The 18878-nt window shown below is 41.6% G+C and overlaps 1 protein-coding gene across 6 annotated transcripts; it reads left to right on the top strand.

Annotated features, from left to right (window-relative positions):
• The first annotated feature begins 373 nt into the window (after positions 1 to 373).
• On the top strand, positions 374 to 16096 carry slc16a13 (solute carrier family 16 member 13). 6 transcript variants are annotated; one of them, XM_040043441.1, is made up of 7 exons: positions 375 to 502; positions 8813 to 9229; positions 11325 to 11570; positions 11824 to 11967; positions 13055 to 13311; positions 13493 to 14021; positions 14690 to 16096. In XM_040043441.1, exons 3-7 carry the CDS (start codon positions 11342 to 11344, stop codon positions 14941 to 14943), a joined length of 1413 nt encoding a protein of 470 aa, XP_039899375.1. In that variant the 5' UTR covers positions 375 to 502; positions 8813 to 9229; positions 11325 to 11341; the 3' UTR covers positions 14944 to 16096. The 6 variants fall into 6 exon arrangements, with proteins under 6 accessions (XP_039899378.1, XP_039899375.1, XP_039899374.1 ...); XM_040043440.1 differs by lacking the exon at positions 375 to 502 and adding an exon at positions 513 to 1182 and having other exon boundaries at positions 8813 to 9224; XM_040043438.1 differs by lacking the exon at positions 375 to 502 and adding an exon at positions 513 to 1182.
• The last annotated feature ends 2782 nt before the right edge of the window (positions 16097 to 18878 follow it).

Raw genomic sequence — 18878 nt, 5'->3', positions numbered from 1 at the left:
ATGTAACACACACACACACACACACACCTATACACACAGACACACACACCTACACACACACAGCAAGATCACATTACCTGTGTGTTCTCTAAATCTTTCATTCTCCAGCAGTGCATGGACGAGTGTGATAATGACAGGAGAATAAAATTAGTCTTTAGAGCCCTACTGGGAAGTTTATTTAACTATTGTAGGAAAAAATTTAGCTCAAAAACTTTTGGATTTTTATAAAATCTGAAGTGGTCTGAAATTCCACTTCACTTAAAAAGACACAACGCATCTTATATTTATGTAAACCTAGTGATAAGACTTGTTTTTTCAGATAAGATTCATCTTGTTTTCATGGCAGTATGCGCGTGAGGACTGCGCACGCGCACCGGTTGTAAGTTTCCTGAGTGTACTCGTGGGTGGACTACAGAGCCTTATTATGTAATTTAACTGTTTACAAAAGTGAAACTGGAGACCGTGGACCACGAGGTGCTCCGGGGAAAAGAATGCACCGGGGGTGAGTTGTGTCGCCGTGAGCAGCGCAGTGAGGCTTTGCTCAGCTGTTTACAGTTAATCGGTCAGCCGGCTTTTTCACTCTCACTCCGCTAGAAAAGGTGAAGTTCTCACAGTGAACGCTGTCATACCTCTGCTCACGCGCACACGTTAATAATGACGTCACTTGAGACCTCTGACTTGCGCTTGAAACACATTTTCAAATAGTTTAGCTGGAAAACATGAAAAACAGTTATTTTTGTGTCGCCTCGGACAGCCAGTGCGCACGCGCCAAATGCGTCGACGTCAAGTGCATGTGATAATGATTGGGGAGAAGGCACGTGCACAATGTCCACCGCGCGGTCGTCCACCTGTTCGAGTGTAGCCGACAAAACATTTAGCTTCATACGTTTGAAGTTTGTGTGAAATGTATCTCCGAGTCTGTGAATCAGCCTTTAAAATAACCAGTTAGTGTTAGTCACCACAGGCAACTCGGACAGACAAGGACTTCTTTCTTTATAGGAAATAAACCCAGCTTCATTACAGCGAGCTGTCGGGGTTATCTGCGTTAACAGAACCCTCTTACAAGCTGCTGACAACTTTGTAGGCTGTAGGAAACGAATGGTGGACATAGCAGCTGGTCCTGTTTAAGTGTCTGCTGTCCCCCTTTTATCTAACTCTGCCGGACTGCTTCTTCTTCTGCAGGTAAAACTCAAAGTGTACATTTTGTTATGATGAAGCACACAAGCAGTGGGTCAAAGTTGTATTTGTTGAGAATGACATTTTACTGTTAGTTTCATGATGGCTTTAAGTCTTAAGTCTTTGAGCTCATGTGTGTTAGCAGCAAATTCCTGCGATTCCTTCTGCTTAGCAGTGAGTAACATTAGGTCATGGGTGGATTTGGTGGTTTAACTTTCTGATGCTTTGACTCGTTTGTAACTTATTGCTCGGATGTTGCTCAGCCGGACAGTCTGCACTATTATTGTCTGACTCCAGTATGGTGTGTTATAATTACATGCATGCAAGGAAAAGCCATAACATACATATTTACCTTATGTATAAGCCTATACATAAGGTAAATATTTGTAAGGTAAGACTCCAGCACCTGTGTTACCTGGGGCAGTCAAGAGAAGGTATTTGATGAGCACCAGCCTCAAAGAGATGAGACTGGTGGTGAGAGGCCAGCTCAGCAATATGAATGAGCTCGAACCCATTGGTACAAATTCCAGCACGATAAATCTACGAGTAAGATGGAGAGGGGATTGCAGTCAAGGATGAAATGCTGGATGAAACTCATAATCTTCTGTTGAGCTTGAAGAGTTTTCTTCTTCTTCGGCCATGTTCTCTTAATAATACACTCACTTGGTTGATTACTTTGCCCGTTTCTTTTATTGTTAGCAACACAGGAAGGGAATGCAATACATCATTGCTGCAGTTCGCGCCATCTGAACACACACACGGAACAGGAAGAGGAAATGAAAAACAATCACCAAAGTAAAATCTATTTCAAAATAAAATGACAATCAGAAAATGACAATCAGAAAAACATCTCTCCCAACATAAAATAAATCAATATATTTACTCATGAGAACACAAATCTAACACCCCCCCCTTGTTCTCATGCTATCAACCCATAGCATCTTATGCATTTCCAAAGAACCATTTTTGAAACTTTCTGAGTCTCACTCTTGTAACTGGTTTTGTTAGTATGTCTGCAGTCATTTCTTCTGATGGACAGTATTCAATGCAGATTTTCCCTTCATTTACCGCCTCACGAATGAAGTGATATTTCACATCAATGTGTTTGGAACTCTGTCTCTTCACAGGGTTTTTACTCAAAGCAATGGCCCCTTGGTTGTCCCCAAACAGTTTCGTGCATGTGTATCTTTTCTTGTCCATGCTGTTTAACAGTTGGGTTAAATACATGCTCTCCTGAGTAGTGGTTGCAAGACCAATGTATTCAGCTTCACATGTTGAGAGTGCCACTGTAGGCTGTTTCTTTGTTTTCCAAGATATTACTGGTCCCTCTTTAGTAAGTGCAAAACAGTAGCCTGTTGTACTGCGTCTGTCTTTTACAGAGGATGCCCAGTCTGAGTCACTGTAAGCAATTAGATCTAGATCCTCACTGCTTTTCTTAAAGATCAGTTCAAAGTCATTTGTACCTTTCAGATACCTGAGGACTTGTTTTGCCGTTACTAGGTCCTCTCTCATGGGTTGAGCTAGTGTTTGAGATAGTCTGCTAACAACCCAGCTTATATCTGGTCTCGTACACGTCATGGCATATATCAAGCTGCCCACTCTTTCTCTGTACTCTCTTGAGTTAACAGTCTCATTTCCATCATTTTCTCCACACGTGGTAGTATCCGTTTTTAGTTCACACGGTGTGGATCTGGGTTTGCATTCAGATGTCATGTTTGCTGTTGGTGCAAATGTCTCTTGGTAGTCTATCCCTTGTGTCTGGTTGTACCCTTTTGCTACAAACCTGGCTTTGAATATTTGTCCTTGTTCATTTTCTTTGAGGGCGTAGACCCATTTTTCTCCAATGGTATTTCTACCGGTAGGTAAAGTAGTCAGTTCGAATGTGTCATTCTCTTTCAGAGGGTTGATTTCTTCTGTCATTGCCTGTTTCCTCCTTGGTGCTTCTGGTGATTTCAGCGCCTCTTTATAGGTTTGGGGGATTCCACAGGTTGCTCTGTAACAGTAATCAACACTCACAGAGGTTACATTTGTTCAATCTTTGCAGTTAGATGTGTAATCCTCTAGATATTTGGGAGGTTTCCTTTCTCTGTTAGGATAGCGCTCGGTTTGTTTTTGCTCATCATCCTCATGTCTTTCTATGTCAGGGTTTGGTTCGTTTGTGGTGGTTTCCTCATCTCTAGGGGGTCTGTTCTCTGTTGCATTTTCGTTTTGTTGTCCTGTACTTTCTTTTGAGGGTACTACATACTCATAAGTCTGAATTTCTGAGTCATATTCATCAGTCTGTGTTTGTTGTTCAACAGTGTTCTTCTTGATAAATCTCACAAGCCTGTGTTTTGACACTTTTCCTGTGTGAGGGTTATAGACCAGGTATGCTGGGCTATTTTTACTATAACCCACAAATATTCCTTTTTCACATCTGGGATCAAGCTTCTTGTGGTTATGTGTGTATGCATAACAGTCTGATCCAAATATCCACAGTTTTGAGAGATCTGGTCTTTTCCCTGTTAACATTTGATATGGTGTACTTTTAGTCCTGTTACTGTAGCATCTGTTGCGGGTGTGAGCTGCATTTTGAATGGCGTAAGGCCATAATTCTTTTGGCAGCTCTTTTTCTAGTAAGAGACACCTCCCCATTTCAAAGAGAGTTCTCCATTGCCTCTCAGCTGTGCCATTCTGATGAGGAGAATATGGTGCAGATGTTTCATGCTTTATGCCTTTTTCCCTTAAAAGAGACTGAAAGGAACTGCTTGTGAACTCTGTGCCATTATCTGATCTAATGCACTTAACACTGCCGTATGGTGCACAGTCAGCTAGAAACTTTGCTGTGGCCTCTGTCGTGTCACTTTTCTGTTTTAGGAAGTAAACTGACACTGCCCCTGAAAAATCATCGGTAAATACTATAGCATATTTATGACCACTTTGGCCACTTGGTTCAATAGGGCCGGCTAGGTCAGTGTGTACCAACTGTAATGGTTCACTCTCCTTTGGGTCACTTTGTCTGTTTCTGTTGTTAGTGAATTTCCCTTCTGTGCACACATTACAGTCTAGCATCCCACTGCCTGTGATTTTCATGCCATCTACAACATCGGGTAGTTTTAACACATCGCTAACATTACAATGTCCTAAAATTTCGTGCCATGTTTTTACATCACAAGCCAGATTAACAGTATCACAGGATATTATGTCATTGAGTGATGTTTCAATGTTTACCGTTTTCAAATAGTAGAGTCTGTTGTATTCTTCGATGGGGAAGACTCTCCCATCTTTGTTCACTAGTTCGTTCTGTCCCTTCTTGAAGATCACCTGTGCTCCATAGTTTGTAGCTGCCTTCACTGAAAATATGCTCTGAGGGTAGGATGGGATAAACAGAGCATCTCTTAGTGTGATGGTAGTACAGTGTCCTTGTGTGTTTCGTAGAGAGACGTTCGCGTCTCCCCTCTTGAGTGCGACGTTGTTTGTCCTGGATCCATCAGCGAGCTCCATGTAGTGTTCCCCAGGATCAAAGGTCTCGTCGAACTTTATGAACTTATTCTTCTCCGTAATGATGTGTGAAGTCGCACCACAGTCCACCATTAGTCCTTCTCTCATTATGTCAGTAGTCAGAGGTCTTTGACTGACTTTAAATACAAAAGTCTGCTCTTCTTTCTTGCCCTCTAGTTTTACTACAGTTAGTTTTGCGTCATCTCTGGTTTTTCTTCTACATGTCTCATCACTGTGTGTCGAGCTTCTATGGTAGTTACACCACTTAGGTGTTCCCTTTTGGCAACAATCTTTTACAAAATGTCCTTTGTTTCCACATCCATGACAGGTGATTGATGTTAAATCAACCTTCATCACATTATCCACTTTTACTTTGTTGTCAAATTTTTCTGTTTCCTCGTAACTTCGTAGGTTGCTTTTGAACTGTGTGAATGTTAGATCTTCACTGCTTTGAGTTGTGTGGATAGCAAATGGCTTGTAAGCTTCAGGAAGCCCCTTTAAGATCATGGCGATAATAAGTCCATCACTGATGACTTCTTTTGTATTTCTTAGGGAGGTCACTGCTTTTTCAGCTCGGATAATATAATCTGTCACTGTCTCATCTGGTTTCTTCTGTAAAGACGTCAGCTCTGTGTACAGTGCGATGATTCTGGGCTTGCCTTTACTATCGTAGTGGTCACGTAGTATTTTTAAAGCTTTTCTTCCGTCATCAGCCGCATCTCTCATTACCAGTGACAGACTTTTATCATCAAGAAACTGTATCAGTTCAGCGTAGCATTCTGCATCTGGGTTAGTGACTGATAATATAGTGTCATTTAGGCCAATGATCCGCATGTGGCCGAGAAACTTCGCCTCCCAAAGTTCGTAACTGTTTTCGTCTCCGTTGAACACTAACCTCTGCCATCTTCCTCCTGTTGTGTCACGCCTGGGCCCATAACCTGTTGAGCTTGAAGAGTTTTCTTCTTCTTCGGCCATGTTCTCTTAATAATACACTCACTTGGTTGATTACTTTGCCCGTTTCTTTTATTGTTAGCAACACAGGAAGGGAATGCAATACATCATTGCTGCAGTTCGCGCCAACTGAACACACACACGGAACAGGAAGAGGAAATGAAAAACAATCACCAAAGTAAAATCTATTTCAAAATAAAATGACAATCAGAAAATGACAATCAGAAAAACGTCTCTCCCAACATAAAATAAATTAATATACAGTGGGGCAAAAAAGTATTTAGTCAGCCACCGACTGTGCAAGTTCCCCCACTTAAAATGATGACAGAGGTCAGTAATTTGCACCAGAGGTACACTTCAACTGTGAGAGACAGAATGTGAAAAAAAAATCCATGAATTCACATGGTAGGATTTGTAAAGAATTTATTCGTAAATCAGGGTGGAAAATAAGTATTTGGTCACCTCAAACAAGGAAAATCTCTGGCTCTCACAGACCTGTAACGTCTTCTGTAAGAAGCTTTTCTGTCCCCCACTCGTTACCTGTATGAATGGCACCTGTTTGAACTCATCATCTGTATAAAAGACACCTGTCCACAGCCTCAAACAGTCAGACTCCAAACTCCGCCATGGCCAAGACCAAAGAGCTTTCGAAGGACACCAGGAAAAGTATTGTAGACCTGCACCAGACTGGGAAGAGTGAATCTACAATAGGCAAGCAGCTTGGTGTGAAAAAATCAACTGTGGGAGCAATCATCAGAAAATGGAAGACATACAAGACCACTGATAATCTCCCTCGATCTGGGGCTCCACGCAAGATCTCATCCCGTGGGGTCAAAATGATCATGAGAACGGTGAGCAAAGATCCCAGAACCACACGGGGGGACCTGGTGAATGACCTGCAGAGAGCTGGGACCAAAGTAACAAAGGTCACCATCAGTAACACACTACAACGGCAGGGAATCAAATCCCGCAGTGCCAGACGTGTTCCGCTGCTGAAGCCAGTGCATGTCCAGGCCCGTCTGAAGTTTGCCAGAGAGCACATGGATGATACAGCAGAGGATTGGGAGAATGTCATGTGGTCAGATGAAACCAAAGTAGAACTTTTTGGTATAAACTCAACTCGTCGTGTTTGGAGGAAGAAGAATACTGAGTTGCATCCCAAGAACACCATACCTACTGTGAAGCATGGGGGTGGAAACATCATGCTATGGGGCTGTTTTTCTGCCAAGGGGACAGGACGACTGATCCGTGTTAAGGACAGAATGAATGGGGCCATGTATCGTGAGATTTTGAGCCAAAACCTCCTTCCATCAGTGAGAACTTTGAAGATGAAACGAGGCTGGGTCTTCCAACATGACAATGATCCAAAACACACCGCCCGGGCAACAAAGGAGTGGCTCCGTAAGAAGCATTTGAAAGTCCTGGAGTGGCCTAGCCAGTCTCCAGACCTCAACCCCATAGAAAATCTGTGGCGGGAGTTGAAAGTCCGTGTTGCTCGGCGACAGCCCCAAAACATCACTGCTCTCGAGAAGATCTGCATGGAGGAATGGGCCAAAATACCAGCTACTGTGTGTGCAAACCTGGTAAAGACCTATAGTAAACGTTTGACCTCTGTTATTGCCAACAAAGGTTATGTTACAAAGTATTGAGTTGTATTTTTGTTATTGACCAAATACTTATTTTCCACCCTGATTTACGAATAAATTCTTTACAAATCCTACCATGTGAATTCATGGATTTATTTTTTTTTCACATTCTGTCTCTCACAGTTGAAGTGTACCTCTGGTGCAAATTACTGACCTCTGTCATCATTTTAAGTGGGGGAACTTGCACAATCGGTGGCTGACTAAATACTTTTTTGCCCCACTGTATTTACTCATGAGAACACAAATCTAACATCTTCTCTTTAATGTTTTTCTTTCTTTTTCTTTCTCTCCTTTTATTGTTATAACTTGTTTTTCTTTCTTAATCACATTAAATTGATGGATATACACATCAAAACCTTAAATCGAATCAACATAGACATATTTACTCATCGACATAAACCACCAAACAATTCACAATATAACATATACCCTTGCAAACATTTATGGACCCAACAATGTGGACCTATCCTTGTTTCATAGCTTTTTCTCTTTTATTAAGATAATTGTTTATAAATGACTCGACAATTACTACAATAGATGGATATCTTAATACACTTTTCACCCCTAAAATATATTCATATTCCAATAGCAACTCCAGATTCTGACATTCAACATATATAATAAACCATTATATGAACTCTTACGGACTTGATGATAGTTGGAGAATAAATAATCCCACATCTAGACAGTAAACATATTACCCCCCCACCCATCAATCCAGGAACGTGATCATTGTGTGGAAGGTATTAACCCACAAAAAACACAATTTATCATTAAACAGCTTAAATACGACAGCTTCCAATATAGCAGTAAAGAAGGAGTCAGCATAAATGTGAAAATTAAACTGGAGAACCAGTTCAGAATCCCCAAGACATCAACAACGTTTTCAAATCCTTCTATAATCAGTTATATAAACTAGATCCTAATCCAAACCAAAATTATAACCAAAATTAGTGTTCTATATAACACTTCTCAAAAGAAAAGGATCATTCTAATTTCTCCACTGAACAAGCTAATATAACAAGCTTTTATTATGACAACAAAAGAACAGGGCAGACATGTCAGTGATGGCCGATATGGGTGCGTCTGAGTTGGGGGGTGATTGGGATGTGCCCTGGGATATCAGCTCCCTACATGCCTTTTGCTGGCTTGCTCTGGGGCCGACAGTTTAAAGTGGTTCAAAAGGAAATCACAATTTAATAAAATTGCCCCTCCCCTTAATTCATGTATTTTTACTACTTATAGTAGTGTCATTACGAGGTATTATTATTATTATTATTATTATTATCATCATCATCATGGACAATATTGCATTTCAGGGCATTTTTTTTTAAATTTGTTTATTTTTGTTATTTCTTTAGCATATATAGTTTATATAGTTTTCATGACTATGAAATTATTTCATGTACCTTTTTTTTTTTTTTTTAAATCAACACATACTTTACTGTGCAGTTAACGGAGTACACTGGACTCAGTTTAATAATATTTTCACACAGTTTGCTTATCTTTTTGTCTGTTGACCTGTCCTTACTGGTCTTGTTTACCTCACGCAAAAAAAGGATGACTGCTCCCCAAGGTTACTTGCTTCAAAAGTGTCTCAGGTGCCTAAAGACAGACCATGATGAGGAACATAGAAGCTCAAGCTCCCGCATGAAGTGCGAAAGGGCATAAAGGATGGCACAGAGGCTCTTATCGTGTCAGCACAAGTGTCCCTAAACACCAAATCCACAGTGGGAGAAGTCTGCCACAGCCGACAGGGCCCAAGCTGCAGACTGCCACGGTGAGAGAAACCACTAAAGCTGGTTGAGAACAGCAGGGCTCCTGTGGGACTGACAGTTCCAGGCAGACGAGCAGCTGCCGGTAAACCAACCATATAACCATAGTGGTGTGTGACAAGGAACAGAAAACCACAGTTGTGATAGCCGGGCAATCCCCAGTGGACGGCAACATCAAGAAGAAAGAGCACATAAGGCAAGGCAAGTTTATTTATATAGCACAATTCAACAACAAGGTGATTCAAAGTGCTTTACAGAGACATTAAAAAACAAAAACAAATAAAAAGCATGATTTAAAATTGATTTAAAAAAAAAACAGTAGTTTAGGTCTGCATCCATCACTACACCCAAATTTCTCGCCTGGTTTGTGGTTTTTAGGTGTATAGATTGAAGTTCTCTGGTGACCTGTAATGATTTTTCTTTGGCACCAAAGACTATGACCTCAGTTTTGTTTTTGTTTAGCTGGAGAAAATTGTGGCACAACCAGTCATTAATTTCCTCAATGCATTTACCAAGAGCCTGTACAGGGCCTCGGTCTCCTGGTGACATTGTGATATATACTTGTGTCATCTGCATAGCTATGATAGTTTATTTTGTTGTTCTTTATTATCTGTGCCAGTGGGAGCATGTAAATGTTAAACAGAAGGGGTCCCAAGATGGAACCTTGGGGAACTCCACATGTGATACTTGTCTGCTCAGATGTGAAGTTACCTATTGATAAAAAGTATTTCCTGTTTTCTAAGTATGTTTTGAACCAGTTTAGTACAGTTCCTGAAAGACCTGCCCAGTTCTCCAGTCGTTTGAGTAATATGTTGTGGTCAACTGTATCAAATGCTGCACTGAGATCCAGTAAAACTAAGACTGACATTGTTCCACTGTCTGTATTCAGACATATGTCATTAAACACTTTGGTCAGAGCGGTTTCAGTGCTGTGGTTCTGTCTAAAACCTGACTGGAAGGCATCATAGCAGTTATTCTGTTTTTAAGAAGTAACTGAGCTGTTGAGAAACTGCTTTTTCAATGATCTTACTTAAAATTGGGAGATTTGAGATCGGCCTGTAGCTGTTCATTTGTGTCTTGTCAAGATTGTCCTTTTTCAGTATAGGTTTTATTACAGCAGTTTTTAGTGGTTTTGGAAACACACCTGACATTAAGGAAAAGTTGACGATCTGTAACAGGTCTGACTCCAAAGTCTTTGAGACCTTTTTGAAAAAACTTGTTGGCAGGACATCTAAACAGCAAGAGGAAGAGTTCAGTAAAACAAAGGGCTGAAGAAACAGTTGGAGCAGATGTGGAAGTTAAAGTTGAAAAGGGTCCCAGTGATAATGGGAGCATTAGGAGCTGTAACCCAGAGTTGCAGCAGATTCCAGGAACAACATCTCGGCGTCAGAGCTCCATGTGGAAGAGTGCAGTCTTGGGGTGTGAAGGAGATTTTGCATATATATGTGTGAGCTGATGACTCACGTGGAAGAGGAAGTAGTTTTCAGGGAGATAAATGGCTGAAAGCTGAACAGAAACCAGAAAAACGAAAGTGAAAATGTGGGAAATAACACATCATAGAAAGTCATTAACAGCATCACGATGGCTGTAGTGGCTCACAAGCTTTTCTTCATAAAGTTAAAGAGATACTGATACTTTACAGATATGTATTTACCCTTTGTAATACTCTGCAAGTTACCTTTTTATTCATTGTGTTTGACACTGCGTCCATAGTGTGATGATTGTTAACAATACTTGTCACTAATCATGAATAAAAGCCTCTGTTTAACTTGTATGTAAATCTGGGTCAAAAGACTGTGCAGAATGAGTATTACCCATTTTATGACTTTTTATAGCTGTGGATGTTTAACGAGTATGACCCAGATTGAGGTCAGTTGATAAGTCTAAGTCAAACAAAACATCGTAATTTATGGTTAGAATAAATAAACAGAGCTGCTTTGTAAATCATTCATAATTTATAAAGAGATGCAACACCGTTAAACTCTGAGTTATCTTGACACACTCAGACTTGCACCATGTTCCCCTCTGGCAGTGAAATATGATTTATCATTGATCAAAACCAGTGAGCGTGTAAATATTTGATCAGAGCTGATGTATGAACACTTCAGCGGTTACTGTCACCTCTCACCTATATTTTCTTGTCAAATGAAGACCTGCACCTGAGTCACACATGCATGGGTTAACCAGACCATTTATTGGCCTGTGGGAAGTTAATCAATTATGGCTTTTGAGAATCACAGACAGGATCTGAGACTTGTTCTGCACTCATTCATTGTTCTCCTCACCTGCATTTCAGATAACTTTCCTTTGGAAATGACCAACATAAAGTCCAAATCGCAGAGCCAGAGCGATGAGGCCGAGGGCCCGGATGGAGGCTGGGGCTGGGTGCTGGTTGTCGCCATGTTTGTCAGCTCGAGCCTCGTGTTCGGCCTGATGCGGAGCCTGGGCATCTTCTTTGTGGAGTTCGTTCAGTACTTCGAGGAGAGCGCCCAGGCCATCTCCTGGATCTCGTCCACCGGCCTGGCAGCTCAGCAGTTCTTCAGTGAGTCATTGATGTTTGTGGAAGTGTAAGTGTGCAGTTTGTAGTATTACAGGTGACAATTGTACAGTAATTATTTTTCTTTCTTAATGCATTAAAACACTTATGGTGAGACTAAAGGGTAAATACAGACTACTACAGGATGCATATGTGACCCTGTTTGGATTAAGGTCTTTCAACCTTAAATCTTCTAAAGGGGGGAAAAGGTTGATATAGTTATAAATAAATGATGTAAATGTGTTTGCTTGCTCTGCAGGTCCACTGGCCGCTGCACTGTGTAATGCTTACAATCCCAGAGTGGTGGTGATGACGGGAGGCTTTCTGGCCGGGCTCGGCCTCACACTTGCCTCGCAGTCCACCTGTCTCGTACACCTCTACCTCACGATGGGAGTAATTTCAGGTAACGTGTGTTAGTCTTAAACCACCAGTTTTAGCCCACTTTAGCTCCTGTTTTTTGGCACATCCAGTGAAAAGCATCGGTACACAGCTGTAGCACTTTCAACTTTAACTTACAGTTAGGGTTAGCTGGGTGTCACAATGTTACGGTAAAAATGTTAAAAATACTTAATTCAGAGCCAGCAGTCATAATTAAACTCACTTTTTAAAGAAAGATGACTTCTGCACATCAGTGCAGAAACAAGATTCCGTTCAGTTCAGTTCTGCTTTATTTATACAGCACCAAGTCACAACAACAGTTATCCCAAGGTGCTTTATTTTGAATGTAAAGACCCTACAACAATACAGAGAAAACCCCAACAATCAGATGATCCCCTATGAGCAAGCACTTGGCGACAGTAGGAAGGAAAAAACCCTTTTAAAAAGGAAGAAACCTCCCACAGAACGAGGCTCAAGGAGGGACACCCATCTGCTTTGCTTTTCTGGGGGTGAGGGGAGGGAGGCGGAACAAAACCATGCTGTGGAAGAGAGCCAGAGATTAATAATAATTCACAAAAAGACAAAATACAAGTCAGAATGACTCAGACACAGGTAAATGTTCAAAATGAACACGCTGCACTGCTGAACTCATTTCAAGCCGTGTGACAAAAAGCACAAAACTGCATCTGAGACGTGACATCACAGACGAGCAGCAGGTGTATTTCAGGCGTGAGTCACTCACACAGGTGCAACTACACTCTTGTTACGCTGCAGAGTGTAGTTGTTTTCAGTTATTGCTGCTTCTATGCATGCCATGAGCTAACTGTCCCCCCTCACTACACCGTCACCAACAGATCTGCTTTAAGTTTGGTGCTTCAAGATGTTTTGTACACACACCGTGTACTGCATACATCAGTGGTATTTTTTTGTACTATTTACCTTGTGCACTTTGCCAGTGTTCTTCTACTCGTGTTGTGGTGTTCACGAAAGTAGGATTTTTTTTTTTTTTTTTTTTTTTTAAAAGAGGGTTTTAACAGTTAACCGATTAACTCGTAAAGTAGTGAACTGCTCACTTGCCTCTCACGGTGTACTTTGCTCGCTTTGTGCTCCAGGTTTTGGATGGGGGATGGTCTTCACTCCCATAGTGGCCACGGTCATGGCTAATTTCACTCGCCGGCGTGCCCTGGCTCTGGGACTGGGGTTCTCCAGCATCGGCCTCTCCTCCTTCGCTTTCAACCCGCTCTTTCAGTTGCTGGTGGAGACGTACGCCTGGCGAGGGGCCCTGCTGATCCTGGGGGCTCTCAGCCTCAACATTGTACCCTGCGGGGCGCTGATCCGTCCGCAGCGGCGCTCTAAAGCACCGGCAAAGGTAGAACAGAAGGAGGAGCAAGGCAGTGGTCTGGTTTAAGTAAAAACGTCTCTCTCAGAGAGGAATATCGTAATGTTCTCTGTCATAACCATCCGGACAGAAGAGTAAAGTTTCTTGCTCACTGACTTTGGAGCGATATGTAAAGATAAAGCTCAGACTTTCCTTGTTTCCTCTCCTGCAGGTAGATTCAGAGACAAAGTCATGTGCGTCCATGCTGCGGCGCATCGCCTCTTACCTGGAGCTGTCCCTGCTGACTGAGAGGCCCTATCTCACTTACACTTTGGGCGTTACTCTGTTTAACGTCGGCTACTTCGTGCCTTACTTCCACCTGGTGGCCCACAGTCGCCAAGTTGGCTTCTCAGAGTACCAAGCTGCCTTTGTTATGTCAGCTGCAGGTGCTTCGGACATTTTGGGACGCATAGTGTCGGGCTGGTTCTCCGACCTGGGCCACTTTCGGGTTGTTCATTTACTGACCTTGTGGACAGGCCTAGCAGGAGTGTTTATCATGCTGCTGCCAGTGAGCTCCATGTCTGGCTCCTACGCCGCTCTGATGGTGATCAGCCTGCTTTATGGCTTCTGCTCTGGGGCTTTGACCTCCGTTGTTTTTGCGGTGGTGCCCATGATTGTGGGCGTGGAGCGCACGATGGGGGCACTCGGACTGCTGCAGCTCATCGAGAGTGGTGCTGGACTTCTGGGGACTCCTTTGTCAGGTAGGTGTGCGTTAAAGCTGCCGAGATAAAGCCAGCTTATAACAAAAACGACTCTAAAGTGACCTAAATCAGCCCAAAATACAACACACTGAATGTGGTGCTGTCATAAGCTTGGATAACTGCTCTTATAAAAGGCAGACACCTTGTCTGCACACCTGCTATTTTTAGATCACTTTGTGTCACCAGAATCATTCTTTCTCCACATTCAACCCAAAGCAGAAAGCTTTGACAATAAAAAATGAGCTGTCAGTAACTGATTGACCTGTTTCTGTTTTATGTTAATTTCAAAGCATGTAAAAAAAAGAGTTTAACACAAAAATGAACCCTTTTCCAGATCAAATGTCTGATCTTAGGTTTCCTGCCACATTTTTTTCCGCTCTAACTGTCTGCACTGTTAGAGGTCTGGATTCAAGGTAGAAAAATGAATGAGCTGTTCAGAAGCTCTTATTTTACCCTACAAGGCTTCTCTTTTACTAGTATTCAATGATTAAACGTGCGATTTTTGCAGAGCTTTATCAGGGCTTCATCTTTTTTAAACACTGCAGTGTTTTCCTTTAATCGACATGAGGCCGATATTGTGCACTTCAGTTTATCCCTCAGTCTTTCATCATCTCATTCTCAGTTTTACGGTTTCTTACATTTCAAGTAATATCCAGGTTTTCTTTCAGGATTCCTGAAGGACGTCACAGGAAACTACATCGCCTCCTTCGTGGTGGCCGGCTCCTTCCTCCTCCTCGGTATGCTGACCATGACCACCCTGCCTCGCTTTTTCTCCTGTACTGATCCACCGCCTCCTCAAAGACGTTCCCTCGATGCCAAAGAGAAAGTTTTGGATTTAGAGCTGGAGCAGATGAATAGTTCGCCCTCTGACAAAAAACACACAGTGGAGTCGAATGATCCAGCAAACCCAAAACTCTGTTAGTAGATAGAGCCTTGCACATTCTGAGCACACAATCAAATTGCATCCTGTTGCACACCTCCATGAGCAACGATGTATTCATGTCATACCTCAGAGACTCAGTGAAAGATGAAGCTTCCTGTGAAACTCGTAGCAGCTGTAAGGGAGCGGCGAGCTCCTCCCTCTGTTACAAATACGAACCTCAGTTTAACGCTGGAGCCAGAACCTTCTGCCTTAAAGGAAACTGGACATTTTTTAAATAATTCACGTGACTGTTTTTGACATGTGACATGCAAAGTGAGGTGCTGTTGTTTTTTAATTAATCAATTTTTATAATTATTTTTTTTTTCATGTGAACATGAAACCTGAGTCTGATTTTCTGCCGAAGACTGGCCAGGATCTTTTATATTTGCACACACATTCTTTGAATGTGGCACAGCTCGAAAATTAAGCAAATGCTTGATCATCACAGCTCAGTTGAGTAACAACTCAGTTAAACTTCAGGGACGTCGGTCCGTGCTGTCAAGAAGCATCCATGAGTCCATTTCACCTGCTTTAATACAAATGAAATCATGCTCTCATTTTCCCTCCTGACCTGCTCGTGTCATTGTTGGTAGAACGAGTGTGCAACTGCAGCCAGTTCAGCTTCCACAGGTTTGCAGAGTCCCCCAGCACAGTCTGAAGGGAGATACCAGGAGACAGGCTGTTACTTGAGGAGAGCTGAAGGCGAGCACTGCCAGAGCTACAAAAATGACCTAATGTATGATAAGGACCGAAGCAAAAAGCAACACTAGAGAAAAGTCAGGAGGGAGCGAGCAGTGGTCCTTTGTTTTTTGTTTTTTTAAATGGGGTTGTTTCCTCTGCAGAGCATCTGTCGTCACTTTGGTTTACGTTAGAGCAGGTGAAGTGATTCAGTGGTTTCTCCTTCCTCTGGACAAATGGATACACCTGAACTTTACCTGAATTTGTGTTAGACACCGATGGTCGAGTGCTCTCCTCATTTATTTTTTTGGTGTAGATACCCTCCATAAAGTGAGTCACTTTTTTAAATTTTGCACCATCATTGCATACACTTTTACTAGCTTGGCATGACAGGACTAATGTGTGAAACGTTAGCTCTCTGACCTGATCTGCACGTGACAATGTTTTAATTCGGAGAAGCCCAGTAAATTGAGCTTAAAACCAGTGGCACAGTGGTCGAGTTACTGACAGGTCCTGTGAAAGCTTTTTCAAGGTTATTATAGTTAATTAATACTAAACCTATGCATGGCAAAAACTTGCATCACTTCAGTCTGAGAAGCAGCCTCCACATTAAGGCTGGAGTCTAAAAATTATTCTGAAACTGATTTTAAAAAAACTAAAATAACATTTTTAAACAAGAGATTAAACAAAATAAATTTCAGCTCGTTGAATAGGATATGAAACTAATGTAAAACGCTACAATACATGTGTTTTTTGGACTTTTTATATTCTTAACCCTGTCGTGCCAAGTGTATGACACATGAGCTGATGTATGAGTTTGTAACACTTCTATATCGTTGTCATCATCAACATTAAAAGCTTAATTAAATTGCACAGTAGATTTTTAACCTATAAGATGCAAAAAATGCCAAATGTAGCAACTATACTACAAATTTTGTATTTAATTAAAGCGTTTCGTAAGGTTCAATAAGCTCGATTTTCAAAAAAATATAAGAATTTTCTAGCGATTACTTCGTGGTTTAAGCTTTAAAGGGTTACATTTTTAAAGTTCTTCAGACATACAATATCTCACAATCATATGTGAGCCTCTGCTGGCTCAAAGATGAGGTAAACCACAGTGTCAGCTGGTCTGGGTAAAAGAATTTGTATTTTAGATGCTGACTGGTTATGATGCTTCAAATTTAAAGGCGTGTTAAACACACATACACGCTCCAAAATTAGGAGAACAAATTTAACGACTGCAGTGGCTGTTTTTCAGGTCTACGCTGATGGTGATTTACTGCTGCCTGCAAATGCCTGATTTATGGTTGTAATCTGTTGAAGCAGATGTTTGGATATAAAAACCGCAGCATGTCCTGTCCTGTTAACACTGACTTATTATGAGCTCGGCTAAATGAGCTGCTCGTGTCGACTCTGAACCTCAGGAATTCCTCTTCCCACCGCTGCGTTTTGTTGCACAGCAGGAACACAAGACTGTGTTTTCTCAGTTGCGTTTTCCTGATGACACCGTGACCTTTTTTCCTCGAGCACTTTGTACTTTTGCTGACCGTAAACTAGAGCAGGCTTTGTAAACCAGACGTGTTTGGTTTGGAGAGCAGCTGGATGGTTGCCATGTTTGAAAGAAGAGCATGACTGGATCACTGTGACCTGCTGATCATTAGCACACTTACTTACTTTAAAGGTGTTGCAATGCAAAAAGCAGGTGGTCTGTGCTGAACAGCTTCTTCTTAGTGTGTTCTTCCTCAACTGTCTGTGACTCTGGAGTAAATTTACCTTGTCAGTTACCTGCAAACTCTCAGTGATTGTCTTCTTTATTATTATTTTTTTAAAGCAAACATGTATTTTCTTTCGGTTTATTTCAGTCTTTATTCCTTATCAGACAGATCTTCACAGAGATTGTTTTCATCTAAAACTGCTGCAGGATGATGCCTGCCCTCTGCTGGGCTTTTGACAGAGATACAAACTGTATTCATCTTCTTTAACCTCCTAAGACCCGAACTCTTCCACGGCATGCATTTTTAATTTCTCTTTTATATTTGGGCTGATTGGGACCTGATGAATGTAAAAACAAAGAATTACCAGATTTTTTTTTTTTTTAACCTAATTTTTGTTTCTAAGAAAAATGAGAGCCGCATATGAGGATATTTGTTTAAAATTTCGATAGAACAGTAGCAGTATAATGTCCTTGTAAGTGGATATCAGGCTCTTGTAGAGCAACATTGAGTATTTTGGTCTAAATAACCCAAAATGTGATGTCCACATATGTGGACGCCAGGTCCTAGGAGGTTAAAGGGAACCTCTTATGCTTTTCTTTATTTTCTCTCATATACTGTCACTATGTTGTGTGCTTATATTAAAGATGGCTGCGTACTCGCTACTAGTGCTGGGTCTGACTCCATTTTTTCTCTCATTTATTCTTCTGTCCCATCACATCCCAAAGGCCCTGTACTGGATTGAGATCAGGTGAGTGTGGAGGATATTTGAGTAAATGATGCTCTGCTTGTACAAAGGGGCCCAAGAAAATATCCCCCACATTATTACACCACCGGCTTGACCATTTTTTTGTGGATAGATCCATGCTTTCATGCTGCTAACACCACATTCTGACCCTGCCATCTGAACAATCTGTTCAGATTGACAACTGTTTCCGATCTTTTATTGTCCAGTTTTAGTGAGTCTGTGAGTCAGCTTCCTGTTCTTACTTGACGCGAGTGATATTTGATGTGGTCTTCTGCTGCCTCTGCTTCAATTTTGGAAATGGTTTTCTGCATATTTTGGTTTTAACGCGTTTATTTGAGCTACTGTTGTATTTCTATCAGCTTAAACCAGTCTGGCCATTCTCTTTTGACCTCAAATATCAACAAGACGTTTTCCACCAGAGAACTGCTGCTCACTGGATATTTCATCATTTTTTCCAGACCATTCTCTGTAAACCCTACAGATGGTCGTTACAAACTGGTCGGGGTCAGCAGTTTCTGAAATGCTCTGACCAACAACCATGCCACATTCAGTCACTTCAATCCTCTTCATTCTGATGCTCAGTTTGCACTTCAGCAGGTCACCTTTACCCTGTTTTACATCCTTAAATGCACTGAGATGCTGCCATGTGATTGGCTGACTAGATATTTGTGCTAATAAGCAGTTGATCAGGTATACCTACTTAAGTGGCTGGTTACTGTCTACAAACACTTCAGACTGCTCTATACACTCTGTTGCAGGCATGTGTTTTTTTTCTACTCTTGGTTTAATACAGTGGT

The sequence above is a fragment of the Simochromis diagramma genome, unplaced genomic scaffold (genome assembly GCF_900408965.1).
Source record: "Simochromis diagramma unplaced genomic scaffold, fSimDia1.1 OVJJ01000656.1, whole genome shotgun sequence".
Classification (NCBI taxonomy): domain Eukaryota; kingdom Metazoa; phylum Chordata; class Actinopteri; order Cichliformes; family Cichlidae; genus Simochromis; species Simochromis diagramma.
Note: the sequence above shows the minus strand (reverse complement) of the source record. Positions and strands in the feature narration are given on the sequence as shown.

What these genes read in the sequence shown, in the direction of transcription:
- slc16a13 (XM_040043444.1), top strand. Translation starts at nt 11,342, where the DNA reads ATGACCAACATAAAGTCCAAATCGCAGAGCCAGAGCGATGAGGCCGAG. An exon ending in CACGATGGGAGTAATTTCAG is followed by an intron (nt 11,968 to 13,054) that starts GTAACGTGTGTT and finishes TTTGTGCTCCAG; the next exon opens with GTTTTGGATGGGGGATGGTC. An exon ending in TCTGGGGACTCCTTTGTCAG is followed by an intron (nt 14,022 to 14,689) that starts GTAGGTGTGCGT and finishes GTTTTCTTTCAG; the next exon opens with GATTCCTGAAGGACGTCACA.